At 41.6% G+C, this 21,422-nt stretch overlaps 1 protein-coding gene across 1 annotated transcript in view; it reads left to right on the forward strand.

The window, feature by feature from the left end:
• Window positions 1–21,422, forward strand: part of TM6SF2 (transmembrane 6 superfamily member 2) — a 41,556-nt gene that overhangs the window by 9,621 nt on the left and 10,513 nt on the right. Inside the window, exons 2-7 of the mRNA XM_069767699.1 lie at window positions 9,437–9,540; window positions 10,382–10,479; window positions 14,353–14,456; window positions 16,432–16,514; window positions 20,971–21,095; window positions 21,186–21,287. Of these exons, the coding sequence (XP_069623800.1) occupies window positions 9,437–9,540; window positions 10,382–10,479; window positions 14,353–14,456; window positions 16,432–16,514; window positions 20,971–21,095; window positions 21,186–21,287 (616 nt within the window). The remainder of the gene's footprint in view (window positions 1–9,436; window positions 9,541–10,381; window positions 10,480–14,352; window positions 14,457–16,431; window positions 16,515–20,970; window positions 21,096–21,185; window positions 21,288–21,422) is intronic.

Raw genomic sequence — 21,422 nt, forward strand, 5'->3', positions numbered from 1 at the left:
ACACCATGGTGTTTTTTGTGTGATCAGTATTTTGTGCTTTGCTGCGTTTTGTGGACATAGAGCATGTCACTTCATTCAGCGTTTTTGCTGCGTTTTTTCAGCGTTTTTCACCCATTGACTTGAACGGGTGTTGAAAAAACGCAGGTATCATTATTTGCTGCATTTTTTCTGCTGAAAATTCAAGGACGATGGCATTGACAAAGAGAAAAAAAAAACGCACCAAAAACGCTCCTAAACCTGCGTTTTTGACACTTCTTTCCTGCCAAGAAGATCAGGTTTTGCTGCAGAAAAAAAGCAAAACTGCCCTGTGTGAACTTACCCTTAAGGCCACATTCACACTAGCAGTATTTGGTCAGTATTTTATATCAGTATCTAAAAGCCAAAACCAGGAGAGGAACAAACAGACGAAAAGCATAATACAAACATATGCACAACTTCTGTATTATCACCCACTATTTGGATGTTATTATGATTTAAAAAAAGAGAAAATACAGTATTTTGCAATAAATGGCTTCACCCAACCACTAACCATGAGTAAACTTTTGAGCACAACTGTAATTTATTTTAGGCTGTCATATAATATATAGTTCTATTCTGGTTTTATGAATAAAACATGACTATAAAATACCCATCTCATTCCAGTTATAGTATCTGATTCCAGGCAGAAGAATCAAATCATTCAATTCTTGCAAAATGAATATTATATAGTAGCTTGTAAAAATGGTTATTAACCAATGGCAATTATTCAGGGGAGTATTTCATTGTTTGGAAATCCATATCCTTTTTATAAAGAGATCAGATTCAATGTTCATGCCAAGAAAACCTGCAGTATGAGTTTGAGTGTATAAGTGGATTCATTTTATTACCCTGGTAATGTGGAGCAGTTCACATGTGACCTTTGCCTCACAGGTATTAGATAAATTAAATCATGGGGCACATACAGAATGGAGCAATATTTCTAAATGCACCTACAACACACAGCATCAGTACACTACAAGTCTTTATTTTATTTCTTTTAGTATCTTTAAGTTGTCTCTGCTGTTTCAATTGACTTTTCATAAATCAGTATTACAATTAAATATATGAAACTTTGTAATATATCGCAGCAGAGAAATTACGGTAGCTTTTTCTCAATTTTAATTCACTTTTTCTCTCCCTTGCCTTCTGAACTTATCATCCACTCTGGAACAAATTAATACTCAAAAATTAGTCAAATGAGGGGAGGAGGTATAGCGTAGCTATCGGGGAGGCAGAGGGGGCGGTGGCCCTGGGCCCCACGCTCTGAGGAGCCCCACCTGGAGCTGCGCTATGTAACTGTATCGGCGAGCACATTGTGCCAATACAGTTACATTCTGCGGGAGAGCAGGGAGAATCGATCTCCCTGCTCTGCCACCAGGCTGCTATGGGGCCCCTGAGGAGGTGGTGAGGGCCCGGTGCCAGCAGTGAGCCCCCCGCTTGTCATCGCAGGGTCAACTGTAGCGGCTGGATGCCAATACAGCTGACCACATATATGAGAGACGGAGCGTTGCACTCCCTCTCTCATCATCCCCTTGTCAGCGTCTGACGTCATCGACGCCGACACTGACAGGGGGTCGCGATGACGTCAGTACTCGGCGCCTGTGGTCTGGAGACGTGCAGGCGCTCAGAGCAGTGGAGCAACCAGGAGGATGGTGAGTATTGGATTTATTTTTTTTTTTTTTATCCAGGTGCATTATACTGTACGGGCTGCCTAATGGGGGTGCATTATACTGTACTGGCTGCCTAATGGGGGGTGCATTATACTGTAGTGGCTGCCTAATGAGGGGTGCATTATACTGTACTGGCTGCCTAGTGGGGGTGAATTACTCTGTACTGGCTGCCTAATGGGGGTGAATTACTCTGTACTGGCTGCCTAATGGGGGTGCATTATACTGTACTGGCTGCCTAATGGGGGTGCATTATACTATACTGGCTGCCTAATGGTGCATTATATTATACTGGCTGCCTATGGGGAATGCATTATACTATACAGGCCTATGGGGAGTGCATTATACTATGCAGGCCTATGGGGAGCGCATTATACAATACAGGCCTATGGAGAGTGTATTATACTATACAGGCCTGTGGGAGTGCATTATACTATACAGGTCTACGGGGGTATGCATTATAATATATTGAGGACTGTCTGGCACATTATACTATATGGAGGCTATCTAGGGGGCCATCATACAGTGTGGGGATTACAGTAACGGAGCCGTCACACAGTGTTGGGGCCATCAAGCTGTTTGGGGGCTACTAAGGGGTCAGTATACTGTGTGGGTGGTACTATACAGTGAGGGGGCATTATACTGTGTATAAAAGAGAATTATACTGTGTATAGGGGAGCTGTACAAGGGGGAGACTCTGGACATTATTCAATGTAAAGTGGGCACTTATTGTTATATGGGAACTCAGGTTACTGTGACTATCAAAGGGGCACACAGGGCAATATTATTTTCTAGGGAGCAAAATGTGGGCACTGTTTTCTAGGGCACTTGCGCCCAGCAGTACTATATTCTAGAGGGTTGCTTTAGAATTTAGAGGTCACAGAGAACAACACAGCAGGTGCAGTAATAGGGACACATAAGGCAGCATCATTGGGGTACCAGTAGGATGATGAGTTTGTGCAGGTTGGGAATAGATGGTGACAGTGATGAAAATATGAGAAGTGAAATGTGTCTTTGTTGTAATCTCTGCAGACGAGTCCTGGGTGGAAGAAGTTGTGTCGGTCTGGGCCAGATGGAATAGACCGGAAAAGTGAACAATTCCATCAGAAAGAACGTCGGCGGTAAGTCACCATCTGTAACTGTACTTTGATCTTATATGTTCTGTAGGACTGGTATTATTTACCACTGACCATATGGCGGTAATATCCATGTTGGTCTTAATATAGAGATTATTTTCAGTAACATCGCTGTCATCTGCTGAGGTTCTCCTCCACTATTAGGGTGCGTCACCCAGTTGTAATCAAGGTTACCTGGTTAGGGGCCCACTCAGAAGCTTCGCCCCCCCTGAACCAAAACCCTAGCTACGCCTCTGGGAGGAGGGGTTGCGGATTGAGACTGAGAGGCTGAAAAATGGTACTGCTGTTTTCTACTAAGTGTTTTATCTAACCCCAGTTTAGATTCATAGCCATACTGTCACATGGATACTGTGACAGAGAGTGGTTTTCTCTATTTCAGGGGTCAGAAGATCGCTGCATTTGTCTACACGGACACTTGAAGTCGTTTGATCTGCTTTGCTTTCCAGTTACCTATGCAGATCTCCCTTGTTTGTTGGTTTCAAGGATTAAACTGTTCTTTTTGTCTCGCAGAGCTCTCCATGCTGAGTTATCTCAGCTGTTCTGATTTCTCCACCACTCCCCTCTGGTATAAGTACTCACCTTTTAGCTTGGGTAGTTGCCGGTGATAGTTTGCTATATATGGGAATTGGTTTGGAGCTGTGACTAGTGATGAGCGAATATACTTGTTACTCGAGATTTCCCGAGCACGCTTGGGTGTCCTCCGAGTATTTTTTTAGTGCTCCGAGATTTAGTTTTCATTGCCGCAGCTGAATGATTTACATCTGTTAGCCAGCATAAGTACGTACATGTGGGGGTTGCCTGCTTTCTAGGGAATCCCCACATGTAAGCAAGAAAGCAAGCAGGCTAGTAGCTGTAAATCATCCAGCTGCGGCGATGAAAACTAAATCTTCGAGCACTAAAAAATACTCGGAGGACACCTGAGCGTCCTCGGGAAATCTCAAGTAACGAGTATATTTGCTCATCACTAGCTATGACCCGTGGAAAGAGAAGTCGTCTCTGGAGATTTCTGTTTGGAATTTGTCTGGTGTTTTCCCTCTCTTTAATCGCCCTTTTGGTTTGCCTCTCCCTTCCTTTCCTTTTATATCGCTGTTTTCTGTATCCTTGTCTGTTTCCCTATGTCTCTGTATTAAAAAAGAAGGACTAGCTGAACTGAAACTTAGAAATGCTGCCTCAAGAGGGGAAAACTGGTAAAAAAATGTAGAATACAGGCCATGTCATATTCACGCACAAGACAGCTTATTCCAAAAAGCCACCTGAAACAACAAAAAATATAAATTTTTGATTAGAATGCATACAAAAGAAAAAAAAATTTAGGCTGTGTGTGGAGAAGAGACAGAGGAGCAGTATAGGGTCAGGTCAGGAGGTGAAAAGGGGCAGAGGGGTGGTGCATATGAAACATGAGGGGACAGAGGGGATGCTGCAGTCGGAGGAGGTCAGGGGAGAGCAGATGGGGTTGTATGGGAGAAGGGAGAGGGGTAGAAGTGGGACCGGAAGGATCAGCAGAGACGCAGGTGAGCAGGAGGGGGAAGGCAGTTATAAAGTCGTGGGGCTGGAGAGGAAGGGGACACAGGTAAATGTGGGGCTAAGGCAGGGGGCAGAGCAAAGAGAGAGAGTGAGTGCTGCTCTCACCAGATATTTAAAGCCGGCAAGGTGTGCTTGCCCCTCTGCATGTGCGCTCGCAGCGCGGTGATACGACGTCACCGCCCAGTGCGCATGTCCCTGCTCGCACCCAGCAAGTAGTGCACTTTGAAGTGTCGTGTGCTCACAGCGATGTTATTACATGGTGTTATTGCCAGGACTAATGGTCACTTTGATCCTGTGTTCTAGCACAGGGGTCCCCAACTCCAGTCCTCAAGGCCCACCAACATGTCATGTTTTCAGGATTTCCTTAGTCTTGCCCAGGTAATAATTGCATCACCTGTGCAATGCAAAGGAAATCCTGAAAACATGACCTGTTGGTGGGCCTTGAGGACTGGAGTTGGGGACCCCTGTTCTAGCAGACTGTGGCTATGGGGCACTTCCCTTTACAGTTCCTCTTCTGATTTTGGTTTACAAATACTGATGTAAAAAAGTGACCAAATTTTGAACGTGAGAACGTAGCCTTACAGTATCTTTGCAATCTGTTGAGTTTAAAAGATACTTACAATAGATCTTAGACATTTATATGCACAGTATATGCCACAAATATCTGATAAATGCGGGTTCTACTTCTGGGCCTTGATCAGAACAGGGTTCCTCAACCCCCATTCTGCTTGGTACGCCTCTCTCCATATACTTCAGTGGAAGTTATCTGATCTAGAGGTGTACACATGCCTCTCCATTTTTCTCCACTTGGCAGTAGCACCGACCTTTCCTGGGACCCCTGTCAGTGGAACACTGTTTCTGCCAAAAGCTGTATCACAAATGCAAAATATGTTCTTATGTGGGACTCCAAAAAGGCACAAGAAAGAAGAGATGAGAAATTATGTCAATTTTAGCAAAAAATCAATTTTAAGATCCCTTTGATATCCATTTGTTGCACAGCCTGTACATTTTCTAAGCTCATTACACTACTGGCTTTGTAAATGGACTGTCAAAAGATATTGGAATGTAGAGATGCACCTTAACCAGGTTTTAGTATCAGAAAAGGATTTATTGAATGCAATCGGAATAGCATATATTTATGTAATTTAAAGTTAGAAAGTACATTTGCAAATAGATGACTATTTATTATCCCTCTGTACCGGGGAAAGCTGTTCCTATATCCTTCAAACATGTAAGGTCTACCCTCACACACAAAACAGTGTATAAGGTATAAAATACATCAGTATGTAGGGCACACATACAGTTGTGGCCAAAAGTATTGACACCCCTGCAATTCTGTCAGATAATACTCAGTTTCTTCCTGAAAATGATTGCAATCACAAATTCTTTGATAATATCTTCATTTAACTTGTCTTAAATGAAAAAACACAAAAGAGAATGAAGCAAAAAGCAAAACATTGATCATTTCACACAAAACTCCAAAATGGGCCAGACAAAAGTATTGGCACCCTCAGCCTAATACTTGGTTGCACAACATTTAGCTAAATAACTGCGAACAACCGCTTCCGGTAACCATCAATGAGTTTCTTACAATGCTCTGCTGGAATTTTAGACCATTCTTCTTTGACAAACTGCTCCAGGTCCCTGATATTTGAAAAGTGCCTTCTCCAAACTGCCATTTTTAGATCTCTCCACAGGTGGTCTATGGGACTCAGGTCTGGACTCATTGCTGGCCACCTTAGAAGTCTCCAGCGCTTTCTCTCAAACCATTTTCTAGTGCTTTTTGAAGTGTGTTTTGGGTCATTTTCCTGCTGGAAGATCCGTGACCTCTGAGGGAGACCCAGCTTTCTCACACTGGGCCCTACATTATGCTGCAAAATTTGTTGGTAGTCTTCAAACTTCATAATGCCAGGCACACGGTCAAGCAGTCCAGTGCCAGAGGCAGCAAAGCAACCCCAAAACATCAGGGAACCTCCGCCATGTTTGACTGTAGGGACCGTGTTCTTTTCTTTGAATGCCTCTTTTTTTCTCCGGTAAACTCTATATTGATGCCTTTGCCCAAAAAGCTCTACTTTTGTCTCATCTGACCAGAGAACATTCTTCCAAAACATTTTAGGCTTTTTCAGGTAAGTTTTGGCAAACTCCAGCCTGGCTTTTTTATGTCTCGGGATAAGAAGTGGGGTCTTCCTGGGTCTCCTACCATACAGTCCCTTTTCATTCAGACGCCGACGAATAGTACGGGTTGCCACTGTTGTACCCTCATACTGCAGGGCAGCTTGAACTTGTTTGGATGTTAGTCGAGGTTCTTTATCCAACATCCGCACAATCTTGCGTTGAAATCTCTTGTGAATTTTTCTTTTCCATCCACATCTAGGGAGGTTAGCCACAGTGCCATGGGCTTTAAACTTCTTGATGACACTGCGCACGGTAGACACAGGAACATTCAGGTCTTTGGAGAGGGACTTGTAGCCTTGAGATTGCTCATGCTTCCTCACAATTTGGTTTTTCAAGTCCTCAGAGAGTTCTTTGGTCTTCTTTCTTTTCTCCGTGCTCAATGTGGTACACACAATGACACAGCACAGAGGTTGTCAACTTTAATCCATGTCAACTGGCTGCAAGTGTGATTTAGTTATTGCCAACACCTGTTAGGTGCCACAGGTAAGTTACAGGTGCTGTTAATTAGACAAAATAGAGAAGCATCACATTATTTTTCGACCAGTGCCAATACTTTTGTCCACCCCCTTTTTATGTTTGGTGTGGAATTATATCCAATTTGGCTTTAGGACAATTCTTTTTGCGTTTTTTCATTTAAGACAAATTAAATGAAGATAATAATAATAACAAAGAATTTGTGTTTGCAATCATTTTCAGGAAGAAACTGAGTATTATCTGACAGAATTGCAGGGGTGTCAATACTTTTGGCCACAACTGTACATAGGAATAAAGTAACGTGAACAATTAATCCTGTTCAATAATGAATTGCAATATGTCTTCATGAGAGATTGTCACGATTCCACCATTCACGGTGTCCTATGGGTGCTGTGAGTGACAGGTCTGCTGCCCTATGGTGTCTAGGGCTTGCTGAGCTGTCAGGATTGTGAGTGACAGCTCAACCGCCAAATCTGAGGCAGGGGTGTGAGTATTGTGAATGGCAGCTCAGCTGTCCTATCTGGCTGGGTGATCTAGGTGATTACAGGGCTATTTAGCACTCTGACAATTGTCAGACCATTGCCAATTGTTGCTTTGCTTTAGTGGTGCGTGTTTTCTCTGCTCCGAGTTATATTCTGATCTCCGTAGCGGACCTTTGATTTTTCTTTGACCTTCCATTTTACTTACCCCTTTGTCTTGTTCCGCTACCTTCCTGATACTCTGACCTCGGACTGTGACCTAACTATGCTTTTGACTTTTCCCTTTGTCTACTACCAGCCCTCTTGGTACTGACCCCGGGTCTCTCGACTATCTTGCATCACATTGAATAGTGACTAGTCACAGAGATTACGTACAGGAAATTCTAATGTTCATTTTCAGGATTAAAGTATTAAATTGTGCATGAGATTGGGGGCTTTGAATATTACAAACCCATGATGTCCATACCTAATGAAAGAGCTCCCTAGTGTCAGCCAGGGAAGCATTAAGGTTTTTGTTGAACTTGAGCACCTTATTGGTGACCTCCACCTAGCAGCAACATGTATTATAGCTTCTATAAGAATGTATAACAAAAGCTTATATAAAGTAGGTATTAAATCCTATGGTTATTTGCTATTTCAAAAATGATTGCAAACATGGGTATTTTAGCTTTAAAGGGGTTTACCAAGAATAATTTACTTAGGGCCACATGCTCTTTGAACGTAAACTCAGAAGAGGCCTATAGGCAGTCAAAATCTCGGGGCTCCTCCAGCAAATTATATCTTAATGTACGGTATTTTTACATTTACTGACAACATTTTTAAAACAAAAAAATTAATTGTATTAAACAGAACAAAACTTAAATAATCAAGCTTCAGTATAAAATTTAATTAATGTCCACTTCGGATGTCGGCCTATATATTCCCATCTGTGTTTCTAAAGCTTTTACCCATGAATGCTCTATTTTGACCTTGAGTGAGCGAAAATTTGCGGTCACAATTGCCATGTCTGATTGCATAGATGCCCCCCCCTCTGCTACTCTTGAATTCTCGAATATACCCAACAACAGCTAAAACATCACTGCTGCTTTCTGTAATGTTCACATCGGAGGTTCCTTGCTCCAGCTGACTGGACCGGCACCCTGATTATAAGTTTTACTATCAAATTATGTAGGGCTCATAGGCCGGTGTCTACTATGCCTAATTGGTACGGAAATTAGTACGTTGGCCCAGTGTTCGCCTAGTGGCAGTGATCCTGATGTAGATAGCACAAGCCCGGTGATTGGTTGCAGCAGTTACATGTGCTATAGTTGTGACCTCACCACAGCATCCTGTGCACAAGGACGTGGCTGTGATGGAGCAGGGGAGAATGAAAAACTGCTGAGTTTGTTACTTTCAAAGAGTGCAAGCCAATGGCCTTTAAAAAATTATAACCCCTTTAAAGGGAACCTAACATGTAAGACATTCTACCCTTTCCATGGGCTGCATGTATCAGACTATGGCTGTATGATTTCAATCATGGATGTGTAACTCTGAAAGTCTGTAGTGTTTAGAGAAAACATAATTTAAAGACTAGATGGACAGGCTGGTCCTTGGCAGCTTTTCAAACACACAAGGAGAGACCTGACACTCTAGGGGAGTGGGTGGGGAGAAGCTGCCGTGGACCCGCCTATCCGACTAGTGGATCAGGCAGCAACTATCATCTGTCAGGTTTCCTTTTAGATACTGTATGTAGTTGGAGTACCAAAACTTTTTTATCCTCTGGTTGGTCCACAAGGTCCGAAACGTATTTGAATTTCCTGACAGCTTTGAAAAGAAAGTGGTAAATTATCAGCGTAGATTTGAAGGTACTATATTTATTCTGGAGAGAAAAAAAATGAGGTTTCGATGAACGTAACTGTCTTTATGGATCATGGTGCAAAACTCATGCTTCAGTGTCTGATCATACATTTTGTCCTTGTTTCAGTCCACTTGTCATAGCTGGCATGGGAGTGCTGGTGCTGCTATCCTTGTTGGTCGTGTTATTTTTCTTTGCACAAGGAAACCCACCCAAAGATCCTTTATTTTATGGTAAGCAAAACACCAACTTTAGTTTCCCAATGATAAGAACACCTGGAGATGCTTTGGTTACATATTGTTCTTTGCATTAAAATTTAGATTAATCCTGAGTGACTAGTGTTTCATACAGAAAACAAAAAAAAACAACCACCACTAGCAATGAAAACTTTTTTTTACACTCATGCTTTCATTTTGATTAATATGCATATAGAAGGTCCGTGCTGATTGGTGTACTGGGGTGTTAATTACCCGCTATAACACTTCATAGGCATAACCTCTGCGTAGGCAGCTTGCGGTGTCGCTCATCCCTGTGATGGGTATTTTCCAGTAACCCTGAAGTGAGCACACTGATGGTGACACTAGTGGAGTTTTGGCATCGCTGACCTCTGTAACATTTGCCCCATCCCTTCCACACAGAGCAGCGCCAACCCATGGCTACAGATCAGCCTCAGTCACAATAATAGAGGTCATTATTTCAGCGCAGATCAGTTATGGGCAGGACGGAGGAGTTCTCGCTGGTGTTCAGTGGTCCCTGTGACAGCTGCATTTTTGGACAGCACATTAGCAGTTTATCAGTGGCCTCAGGAAGACTATAAAAGCTGTCCATCTGGATGAATCTTTTATTCTGAGCTGCTATCTGCTAGCAAGCACTGAAGTGGGAAGACTTGTTTCATCTTAGTTTCCTTTATATGGGTTTAATGTGCCTTAAAATGCTCTATTTCATTTGATGTTGTGACTATGAAAATATTTCATTTGTTTAATACCTCTGTCCTCCTGCTCGTCTGTTAAACGTTGCCGTACCACTTGCCCATTTATGAATTTTTATTTCCTTCCTTTCTTCAAATATATTTAGTCTTCGCAATCTTCTCCTTCACAAGTGTTATCGACTTAATAATCTGTATGGAAGAAGACGGCTATATCAGCGGATTTATGGCGTTCTACATGAAAGAGGTGAGCATTACAGTCAAGTGCACAGTCACTGCAGATGTGTCCTGCTCTCCAGGGTTCTCCGAGTATGGCTAATGAATTTCCACAAGAATTGCTCCTAAGAAATGGCCACCTGCTTTGAGTTTTTGCCAGTTTCAGCAAGATCCATATTGACTTTCTGCTTAAGCACTTTGCCTTCCTTTACAAAAAAAAACTGCAGGGATTGTTGGCCTAAAGTCTCTACTATAAGTAAGTAGTATTAATAAAACAGCATGGCACCTAGAAACATGAAACTAAAAGAATTGATTGATTTTGACACATGGAAAAATGTTCCATTCATAGCATGGCTAAAAACCGTAAGAGCCACCTCAGCGGAGGTGCCGAATATGCCTCCTCAGTACGGAAAGTATCTATTATACAGCCATTGAGCCACATTTTGGAGGTGTTTATACAGAAAACTTTGGCTTTCTGATTCAGTAAGACTGATTGAGCACTTTATAGATTTTTCAGTATATCGGTAAAACAGTACCAGAGACGTGTCAGATGTGCTGAAATATGCATGTAGGCAGTCATACAAGTGCTGTGTCAGCTTTCTCAGCCTTCCAAAGAAAGGGCTCTTCAACACGGATGGGTTTTTGATTTTCTGAGATTTCACATACGGAAAAACAAATACAGCCTGTGTCAGCTGCGCTCTTTTTGATCAGTCGTGTTTGGAGGAACAGCATTTATATGGAGTATCCTCTCTCCGATGATGCGAGCTGACAATCCTTTTCTGCTGTTTCCTGTTGTTCCCCACAATGGACTTGCTGTTGTAAATCATTACAAATTCCCTTGTATCTTTCGGAATAATTTCTAAACTTGATAGTCCAATGCAGGAAGAAAGGGATAGCACTCACTGGTCAAATGAAAAGCATTGTTCTCTCCAAACAATAATGCAAAAGCAGGTGGAGTAGAAAGCACAAAAGCCACGGCCATTTCATGCTGGTCTCCGCTTCTTCTGGCCCAGCACCATACTTTTAACACTGTTTTATTTGGCTCCCATTTGAAGCTAGCTAGCCTATCCACATATACGTGTTTTAAAGCTAATCGCTACATACTGCCGACTGTTTCTATGCTCAGTTTATATCAGCTGATTAGATTCACGCAAGTCTCCAATAATTGCTCCATGAAGCATTTAAAATAGAGACTTTTTCAGCCTGACTAGTCAAGAAAAGACAATGTGATTGCTTTCCTGACACCATTAAAAGAAATGAGGACCTATAAAAAAGTCAGTGTCACGTCTATCTGACTATCCTTTTTGAGCCTGTGGCCTCTGACGGGATTTAAAAAGGGAGAAGCGCAAAGACACTGAAGCTGGCTGGATCTAATAAATCGGCCAACTTCAGAGTGGTGCTTGGAGGCTAAAGTAGTGGTCCCCAACCTTTTTTATACCTCCAGAGTCATATTCAGCTATGAGTGAGGGTGGCGAGCCACATCCAGAGCCCCCTTGAATAGTGACCAGCAGCTCCTGCCGCTCCCACTGTAATTACGTCTAGAACCCCCATGAACAGTATAACGACAGCCAGAGCTTCTACCCTAGAAATCACACCAAAACAGTATACCTAGATCCCATTTTACCCCCATTTGGTATTCTTGCATCAAGCACTCCCACCATGCTGTGTCATCCTATGTCCAGCCTAAAATTTACTTAATTTATCTCTCCAACCCCAATACCAGTATGAGTGCATCCAGATTGACTCTTCTATGAGGTGCAACTCTCAAAAGTCATAATCTGATAGCACTTTGCTAGATCTGGTAATGGGGCACAAAGCTGGCAGACAGCCGCAGCTGAGAGCCATATGTGGCTCCTGAGCCACAGGTTGGGATCTCTGCTCTAAAACATTGAGCCTACTCGTGCTACGTGTTCCTCACCTATGTAACTCAACAAAGTGTACGTAATATAATTAAAAATCTCTCTTGTCTTCAGAATGGAGAGGATTTTTAATAGGTAAATAGCAGAAGTTGCTTCTTTGTAGAAGCACTTGGCAATTTTAATGATTTAAGAACATAAGACAACCACTTTAAAAGTAGCCAAGCAGTCAGTGTGGAAAAATGAAACGCCGAAAACATCCTGATTTACATAATTAAGACGAAGATTTACATTTTAAGATGAAAGCTACATTCAAGGAGAAAAAAAGGAATTGGGTAATAACAGCATGAACTTAGCACACTGTGCTCATGTTGGTGGAATCCCTCAGTGTTATAACCAGCTAGAACTACAGTATCTAGTGTGAGCATTTTATGTCTTCTCTAGATTTGTGGAATGATCCTAAAGCTGACAGCCCTCTTCTATCACTATATTAAATATGAATTTTAAAAAATGGAGGCGGCACACCAATAGAGAGGTGAAAAACTTGTAATTTTGAATAGGCCATAATGGCATCGTTTTGGTTTTAAATGAGAACCTTTCTTAAGCAATACAATTGTGTATTTGCATTCTTTTTATAGGTGCTTCAATTATACAAGTGGTTAATAAATATTATATAAGAAATACATCACAATAGTAATAACATGATGTAGAAACTGAACAAGTGTAAAACATACAAGTATCATGTTAAAGTGCATAATAATCCCAAAAATCAGTTCATAAAGCATAAAATCATTACTCCCCAATCATGTATTCACAAAAATGCCATCTCTGGTATCCTTACTAATCAATTGTGCATTTCTATGACATAAGAATAAGGAGAGAGAAAGGAAAAAAGATCACTGTGCGTCTGCAAAAGTTATCTGTAATTGGCAGCGCTTTGGGCCCAGCACACATCCGCTGCGGCTAAAAGCGCTGACGGCTATTGAACTCAGGTGATTCCGCATGTGTTCATTGAACAGTGCGGAATCACCGCGTCCAATACTTTGTACGGGTGAGATTTATCTTGCGGAGCCTCGCGTCTCTGCAAGATAAATTGACATGCTGTCGTCTGGAAAGACTCGCCACATGTCCGTCTCCGCGGGTGAGCCGCAGGCATCGGTGCACGAATAGTGGGCATGGGATTTCTTGAAATCCCATCCACTATGCTGTACCATCTGGACGCTGCGGGTTTGACTCTGTGCAAGTACTCCGTCTCCAACCGTCAGCGTTTACTAACTGTGTTCACCTACCCTAAGATATATATCTGTGCATGCGCTGGAGTCGCTAGTGGCATATTAATACTAACAAAAGCTCGAGCAGAGGGCCCATAAGACGCGCATGCACTTTAGGTAATTGGAACCCACGAACACCATATTTGAAAGAGGAAGAGACCTTCGTTGACTGGAAATGACATTAAGGTCATGGAATGGCCTAGCCAATCTCCACACCTTAGTCCCATAGAAAACTTACGGAGGGAGTTGAAGCTCCGAGCTGCCAAGCGACAGCCTCAAAATCGTAATGATTTAGAGAGGATCTGCCAAGAGGAGTGGACCAAAATTCCTCCTGACGTGCGCAAATCTTATCATCAACTGCCACCAAGTATTACGTCTTGTTTGACAGAGGGATCAAATACTTATTTCTCACTGCAAAATGCAAATAAAGTTATGTGATTTTCTGGATTTTAGTTTTGATATTCTATCTCTCAATGTTAAAATTAACCTACCCTTAAAATTATAGACTGGTCATGTCTTTATCAGTGGGCAAACTTATAAAATCAGCAAGGGATCAAATAATTATTTCCCCCACAGTAAATCCTCTGTTATTGTTAGCAGCACATTTGGAATTGTAGCTTTAGAACAACTGTAGTGTAGGTTACTTATTCCTGGTCTATGCAATAATTTCAGGGACATGGTATCTTAGTCACGTTGCAATGATGTGCTGACACAGCAGGCATCTGCGAGATTTATACTATTCAATATTGATTTGCTAATATCACTTTCTACCTGTAGGGGGAGCCATACCTCCGTACTGCGCATGGAATGCTTATTTGCCTGTGGGATGGTACTGTGCATTACCTGCTCTACTTGACAATGTTGGGAGCAATTGCTCGTCAGTAAGTAATGGAATTATTTGCTCTGGGGTTTGGATATGTTGTCTTTACATTTCTAAGCTTACTAGGCAAGCCTAAAATGAATGAAAAAATATTAGGTTTAACTTGTGAGACGTAATTTTCTTCTATGTATTCAGAATCGTGGAAAAGCCCATTGTTGAAAAATATAACTTATATTTGTATTATAACTATAAGAATCACCAAGGATTATATAATAGAAAATAGGAAAAAATGTCTCTGGTCATCTAAGGAAGTATAGGGGCACCTTAGTTAAATTCATTTTAATATTTTTTCTTTTGTGTTTCTCTGTTGCTCCTTTAAAACAACTTGGGACAAAGCGTGGGGCTGAGGGGTTGGAGGAGCAAAGGATTGCTAAGAACATTTGCAAAATTGAACCAGCAAAAATTCAATTAAAGAGATTCACTGTGGAAGAGCATACAGGAAAAAGCAGTACCTATTATAAAGACGAGTTCTCTCACAACAATGCTGATATGCTAAAGACTAATTGCCATCACAGACAAATGTTGGTGTTAGCCAGGAGGTGGATGGGGCTGTTCTTGGGGGCTTTAAATGTCTCCATGACAGCTATATGTGTTTAGCTTCTGCTTCCCTGTACTAATCTGTCCAGCATCCCTGGCCAGCACTGTGTAGTGGGAGGAATAACACTGGAACCACCCAGCTCTCTCAATAATCAAGCTGAGAACTTTTATTAGTGACCGATCATTAAGAAATCAATCATGGGGATGAGGCTTGCCCTTTGTTTATGGACAATAAGACTTTTTATGAAGATTATTTTTCTTGATAAAACTATCTAATGGTGCAAAAATACTGTATAATTGGTGGAGAAAGGTTGAACTTGATGGACCCAGGTTTTTTTTCAACCTGTGTTATCAAGCATGATTAGTTTGAGATAACCTAATAGTCCACACATGGGACAGTGCTGTATTGAAGCAATATGACTGTCATAGTATGTGGGCTCCTTCTTTGGTGTCTGATGAACTTTATTTCAAACCTTAAAGGGACACTGTCACCTGAATTTGGAGGGAACAATCTTCAGCCATGGAGGCGGGGTTTTTGGGTGTTTGATTCACCCTTTCCTTACCCGCTGGCTGCATGCTGGCTGCAGTATTGGATTGAAGTTCATCCTCTGTCCTCCGTAGTACATGCCTGCACAAGGGAAGATTGCCTTGTGCAGGCATGTACTACGGAGGACAGAGAATGAACTTTAATCCAATATTGCAGCCAGCATGCAGCCAGCGGGTAAGGAAAGGGTGAATCAAAAACCCCAAAACCCCGCCTCCATGGCTGAAGATTGTTCCCTCCAAATTCAGGTGACAGTGTCCCTTTAATGCCTCCATACACATTAGACTCAAGTTGTCTGAATCGGTGGGACCTGCCTACAGTCTAGGGTGCATTGCGTACTTTTAACCCTCCCCCGATATTATTTGGAATTCCAACTGCAAACCTTTTTTTTTGGCGCCAAGAAGACCTGCTGTTGTAGAGAACACTGGTGCGCTCGGAAAAGCCAATTATTTTCGTCTATGGTGTAGTCGGGACAGGTGGCTGCCGGTCGAACCATCCAGACAACAGCCATCTAATGTATATTTGGCCTTTATAACATGTTTGAACAGATATTTCCAATAATGTGAATAATTTTCCCTCCCCATAGAGAATAATCTGTTACCATATCCTTGCTGTGCGATTCAAAAAGTTTTCCTTGGGTGTATGTGAGAACTGCTAGAGCAGCAAAAATATCTAAACCGTGACAAGAAATGTGAATAATTGAGTGTGTTTTATTGGTCAGAATTAGTTATTTGGTAACATATAGATAATAATAGCAGTCTATGGTCGCCATGTCCGATAGATTGCTCATGGCTAGGCGTGGGACCTTGGAGGCTGCAGAATGTTTTTGGTACTGTCCTGTAACTGCAGCCTACTTTGTGATAAGAAATGTTGTACTTTCATGTCTTTCTGACAGGAAGAACTACAAGACAGTGGGTCTTTTCTGGCTGGGTTCACTCATTATGAGCATGCTGGTGTTTTTGCCTGGCAATGTGGTTGGTAAGTCATGTTCAGTACCTATTGTTCACCAGCTTACTAGTTTCAAGTATCCACAGCTTCTTTATAAGGCACAGCTCCCCTTCTTTATTTATATGGCACAACTCACTCACTGAATAAGTGCAGGCCCTTCACTCAGTTGATTGGAATGGAAGGGTTACCCGGAGTCAAACCTGCACAAATCTATTATTGATGGCCTATCCTAAAGCTAGATGACCACCAGCGTATATGCTCTCCTTTGAGAGAATCGGGCAATTATGAAAATCACACACTGATCAATCTCTGGTCAGAGCGGGATCTGATTCTCTTGTATGAGAAGAAAATGGAGAGAAAAATGTCTCCATCCTCTCCAATCTGTCAGTCTATGGAAATCTGACTACACTTAGATGTCATCAGAGTGCAATCCGATTCCAGGGACACATTGACTTGCATGGTCGAGGGCAATCTGAAAATCTGGAGCCGGTCCGAGAAGAAAATCTGACGTGTATAGCCTCATAGATTAACACTGGACCGTGACAGCTCATATGTGATTTACATATTATGGTGACAGAATAAAACTAGGAGGACAAGACAGCGCAATAGGGTTTTATCCAAGTGAGATAAAGGTGACAGAAAAACCAATAATTGCCACAGAAATCACTTGAATCTGACAAAAGTAATAATAAATAAAAAAAATCGATGAAAATTAACAAATTAAAGTCAGACATCGCTTTTCAACCATGCTTCCACAGAATTGAAAAAAAAAAATAAAACTCATGAAATAGGCCTGGACAGAAATGACGGTACCCTTAAATTAATATTTTTTTGCACAACCTTTTGAGGCAATCAAAACGATTCCTGTAACTTTCAATGAGACTTCTGCACCTCTCGACAGGTATTTTGGCCCACTCCTAAAGAGCAAACTGCTCCAGTTGTCTCGTGTTTGAAGGTTGCCTTTTCAAGACTGCATGTTTCAGCTCTTTCAAAAGAGGCTCAATAGGATTTAGGTCACAGCTCATAGAAGGCCACTTCAGAATAGTCATTTAATTGTACCCTGCAAAAATTCTAGACGCCATGTGCCAGATTCAGCAAAGCAGCCCCTGAACATAACAGAGCCTCCTCCATGTTTCACAGTAGGGACAATGTTCTCTTTTTCATATGCTTCATTTTTCCGTCTGTGAACATAGAACTGATGTGCCTTGCCAAAAGGTTCCATTTTTGTCTCATCTGTCAATATTACATTCTCCCAGAAGCTTTGTGGCTTGTCAACATAAAGCTTGGCAAATTCCAGTCTGGCTTTTTTAAGATTTTTTCAACAATGGTGTCGTCCTTGGTTGTCTCCCAAGAAGTCCACTTTGGCTCAGAGACCGACAGATGGTGAGCTCTGACAGTGAAGTTCCTTGAGCTTGAAGTTCACCTTTAATCTGTTTAGAAGTTTTCCTGGGCTCCTTTGTTACCATTCGTATTATCTGTCTCTTTGATTTGTCATCAATTTTCCTCCTGCGGCCACATCCAGGGAGGATAGCTATAGTCCCATGGATCTTAAATTTCTGAATAATATGTGCAACTGTAGTCACAGGAACATCAAGCTACTTGGAGATGGTCTTATAACTTTTACCTTTAACATGTTTGTCTATAATTTTCTTTCTAATCTCCTGAGACAACTCTTTCCTTCTCTTCCTCTGGTCCATGTTGAGTGTGATACACACCCACTCACTGATTCCAAGATTGTAGACACCTGTGATGCTAATTAGTGAACACACCATGATTTAACATGTCCTTTTTGTCACATTATTTTTAGGGGTACCATCATTTCTGTCCAGGCCCATTTCATGAGTTTTATTTTTTGTTTAAATTCTGTGGATGCATGGTTTTAAAGAAATATCTGACTTTCATTTGTTCATTTTCATAGATCTTTTATTTATTATTACTTTTGTCAGATTCAAGTTATTTCTGTGACCATTGTGGATTTTTCTGTCATTAGACGAGGGGTACTAACAATTTTGACCACGTGTGTAAGTCCGTTACTTTGCTGCAGAAGCAGTGTGGGGCAGATCACTTCAGCCAAGAGAGTTACTCAGCTCCTATAAGGATATGTGCACATGTCAGGATTTCTTGCAGAAATTTTCCTGACAAAAACCGGACATTTCTGCCAGAAATCTGCATGCGTTTTTACCGTGTTTTTACCACGTTTTTCGTGCGTTTTTTGTGCGTTTTTTCCCAAATGCATAGAATAGCGGGAAAAACGCAGAAAATCCGCAAAATTAATGAACATGCTGCTTTTTTTACCGCGATGCATTTTTTTCGCGGAAAAAAACGCATTATGTGCACAAAACATGCAGAATGCATTCTAAATGATAGGATGCATTTTTACCGTGAAAAAACCTGAATGTGTGCACATAGCCTAATGCTGATGTTTGCAGTCTGCCTGTGTATTGACATGGCAGTGCTTCAGTTCTACATACATTACTTCCATAGCGTCTACTTGGTACTATGGAAGTAATACATTGGGGAAGATACAGTAATAAATGCAACTGCATTCTGGTTCAGTTTATACCAAAAAACTAGGGTCCATGTCTTGCTTTACAATTTCTTTTTTTTTAAAGATTTGTTTTTTGCCATACCTGCCATTGGGGCATAGCTTTGCGTGGGAAGGTGCATGGCTTAGGCTACGTTCACATTGGCGTTCCGCCAATGTGCGTCGCTGTTGCGCCGGCGACGCAGCGGCGACGCAGCGGCGACGCGCCCCTATGTTTAACATAGGGGACGCGTGCGTTGTTTTGGTGGCGTTTTTCGCCACGTGCGTCGTTTCCGACGCTAGCGTCGGACGCAAGAAAACGCTACATTGTAGCATTTTCTGTGCGTCCGATTTTCGTCAAAAACGACGCACGCGTCGCAAAACGCGTGCGTTTTTGCGCGTTTTTACGTGCGTCGCGCGTTGCGTCGCCGACGCAGGGCGGCGCAACGCTAGTGTGAACCTAGCCGTAAACATAGCCAGTTGCACCGAAATTGTGGTGTTAAATATTTAGGTAGACTAATTTAATCGGTGGTGTAAAATTAGAAAACAAAATGTCTAATTGTGTCATCCAGCATGAGCCACAGTAATAAATTTGGCCCATTTTCAGACTGTTTAATCTGAAGATTAAACAGTATTAATAGAGTTGTATTTAGCTCACCATTATGATTGTAGGCAGAAATAATGTTATCAAGACTGTGAAGTGGAGTTGGGACCTTAAACATTTCATCTAACTTCATCCTTTGCAGATGTTGAGAATAACAAGCACAGCACTACTCACCTTCCCCTGTAGAGGGCGCCCTCTCCAACACTGCTCCCAGTGATTATTTTCAGGCCACAATGGTACACGACAGCTGCAGCCGATCATCAGACTCTGTGGCTCTGCCAATGTAGACAGCTGCTGAGCCTAGTGATTGCCTGCTGCGGTTATGTGTGTTGTATTTATGACATCATTGCTGAAGCCTGTAAGCAATCACCAAAAGCAATGCCGGAGAGGCAGTGATGGAACAGGGGAGGGTCTCATCCACAAGTCCTATGTGCTGAAGAAAGTTGAAAGAGGAAAAACCCCTTTAAAGCTATGTAACAGAAAACCTATGCTACATTACTTTAACTGTTAGATGGTTTTGATTAAATACAATTGGGTAATCAGTATATATTTTATATATCACTATGTATTTTATATTAGGTATCAGTATATCTTTTCTGCACACTAACATGATTAACCCCCCAGCATTTTCAACCTCCGATTTCTGCTACTTTTCTATATGGTAGATTTTTTTCGGAACTTAGGGTATTTAGTGGAGAATTCCTTTAAGAAGCACACAAAGTTCATACCATTTTTATACTCTCACATCCATTACCCATGAAAGATATATCATTCAGTCTTGCAGGGATTCTATAAGATTATATGAAACCTCATGAGACCAAGTCCAGACGAGTGCACAACTATTACTGATTATGAGAGACTCAAAGTCTCGAGAGTGGCATGTTTCATGTTGTCATTTTATTCTGAGCATATTTCCGAAACAATCACTTATAACTTTGTGAAAATGGACATGGTATGTATTCATGATGTTAAGCTACAATTGAAAATGTACACTGAGTAAGTTTATTTGGTTGTGATAAACCTCTTAAAAACCTCACTAGAGTTTGCTCTTTCAGTTCCGTCAGGATGAACTGGTAAAACTAATGTTTGATTTCATCAGACTTGTCTCCTGTATCCCACGGTGTCACAGTGATTTATGAGTTGATGTCTCATAGTGGCTTGGGAGACAGACATACGCTTCTGATGGTGGATCTGGGGGCGTATATGCCTTACAGTACAGCTATGAAATCTCACTAGGGGCCCATGACTCAGTCACTTCTATCGTACTGTAACATAAGAGGGATGTTTGGTCTCATTCGTATGTGATGACATTTTATCTTTATTCTGCAGTGAATTTTAACAAAGTCATATGATTTCAGGGAAGTATGGGACAGAAGTCCGTCCTGCCTTCATTCTTAATGTTCCCTACCTGTTTCTTCCTGTCTGGGCAGGAATGAGAATTTTCAGAGAAAAGAATGTCCTTACCAAAATACCAGCTGAACAGGTAACAGTGGCTGAAACATCGTTACTCCTCAGTGTCTTGTAGAATATAAACCTTCTATTTTTATGTTGCCTAAAAAATTTTTTTTTCCAGATAACATTGGCTCACAAAGAAGGAATTTTTCAACGCCCAGTAGATATTGCACTGATCTTGTATCTGTTGGGCGCTATTACATTTACTCTTTTCAGGGGCCTGGTAAGTATAAATATAATGATGATCCACTGTTGCCAGTTGTGGGCATGGTAACATCCCACTATATTGGTGCGATAGCTAAATGCCATATTTATTGCACATTGCGATAGAATGTGTGATCTAGAAAGCAATGTAATC

Source organism: Ranitomeya imitator, chromosome 1, assembly GCF_032444005.1.
Source record: "Ranitomeya imitator isolate aRanImi1 chromosome 1, aRanImi1.pri, whole genome shotgun sequence".
Lineage (NCBI taxonomy): Eukaryota > Metazoa > Chordata > Amphibia > Anura > Dendrobatidae > Ranitomeya > Ranitomeya imitator.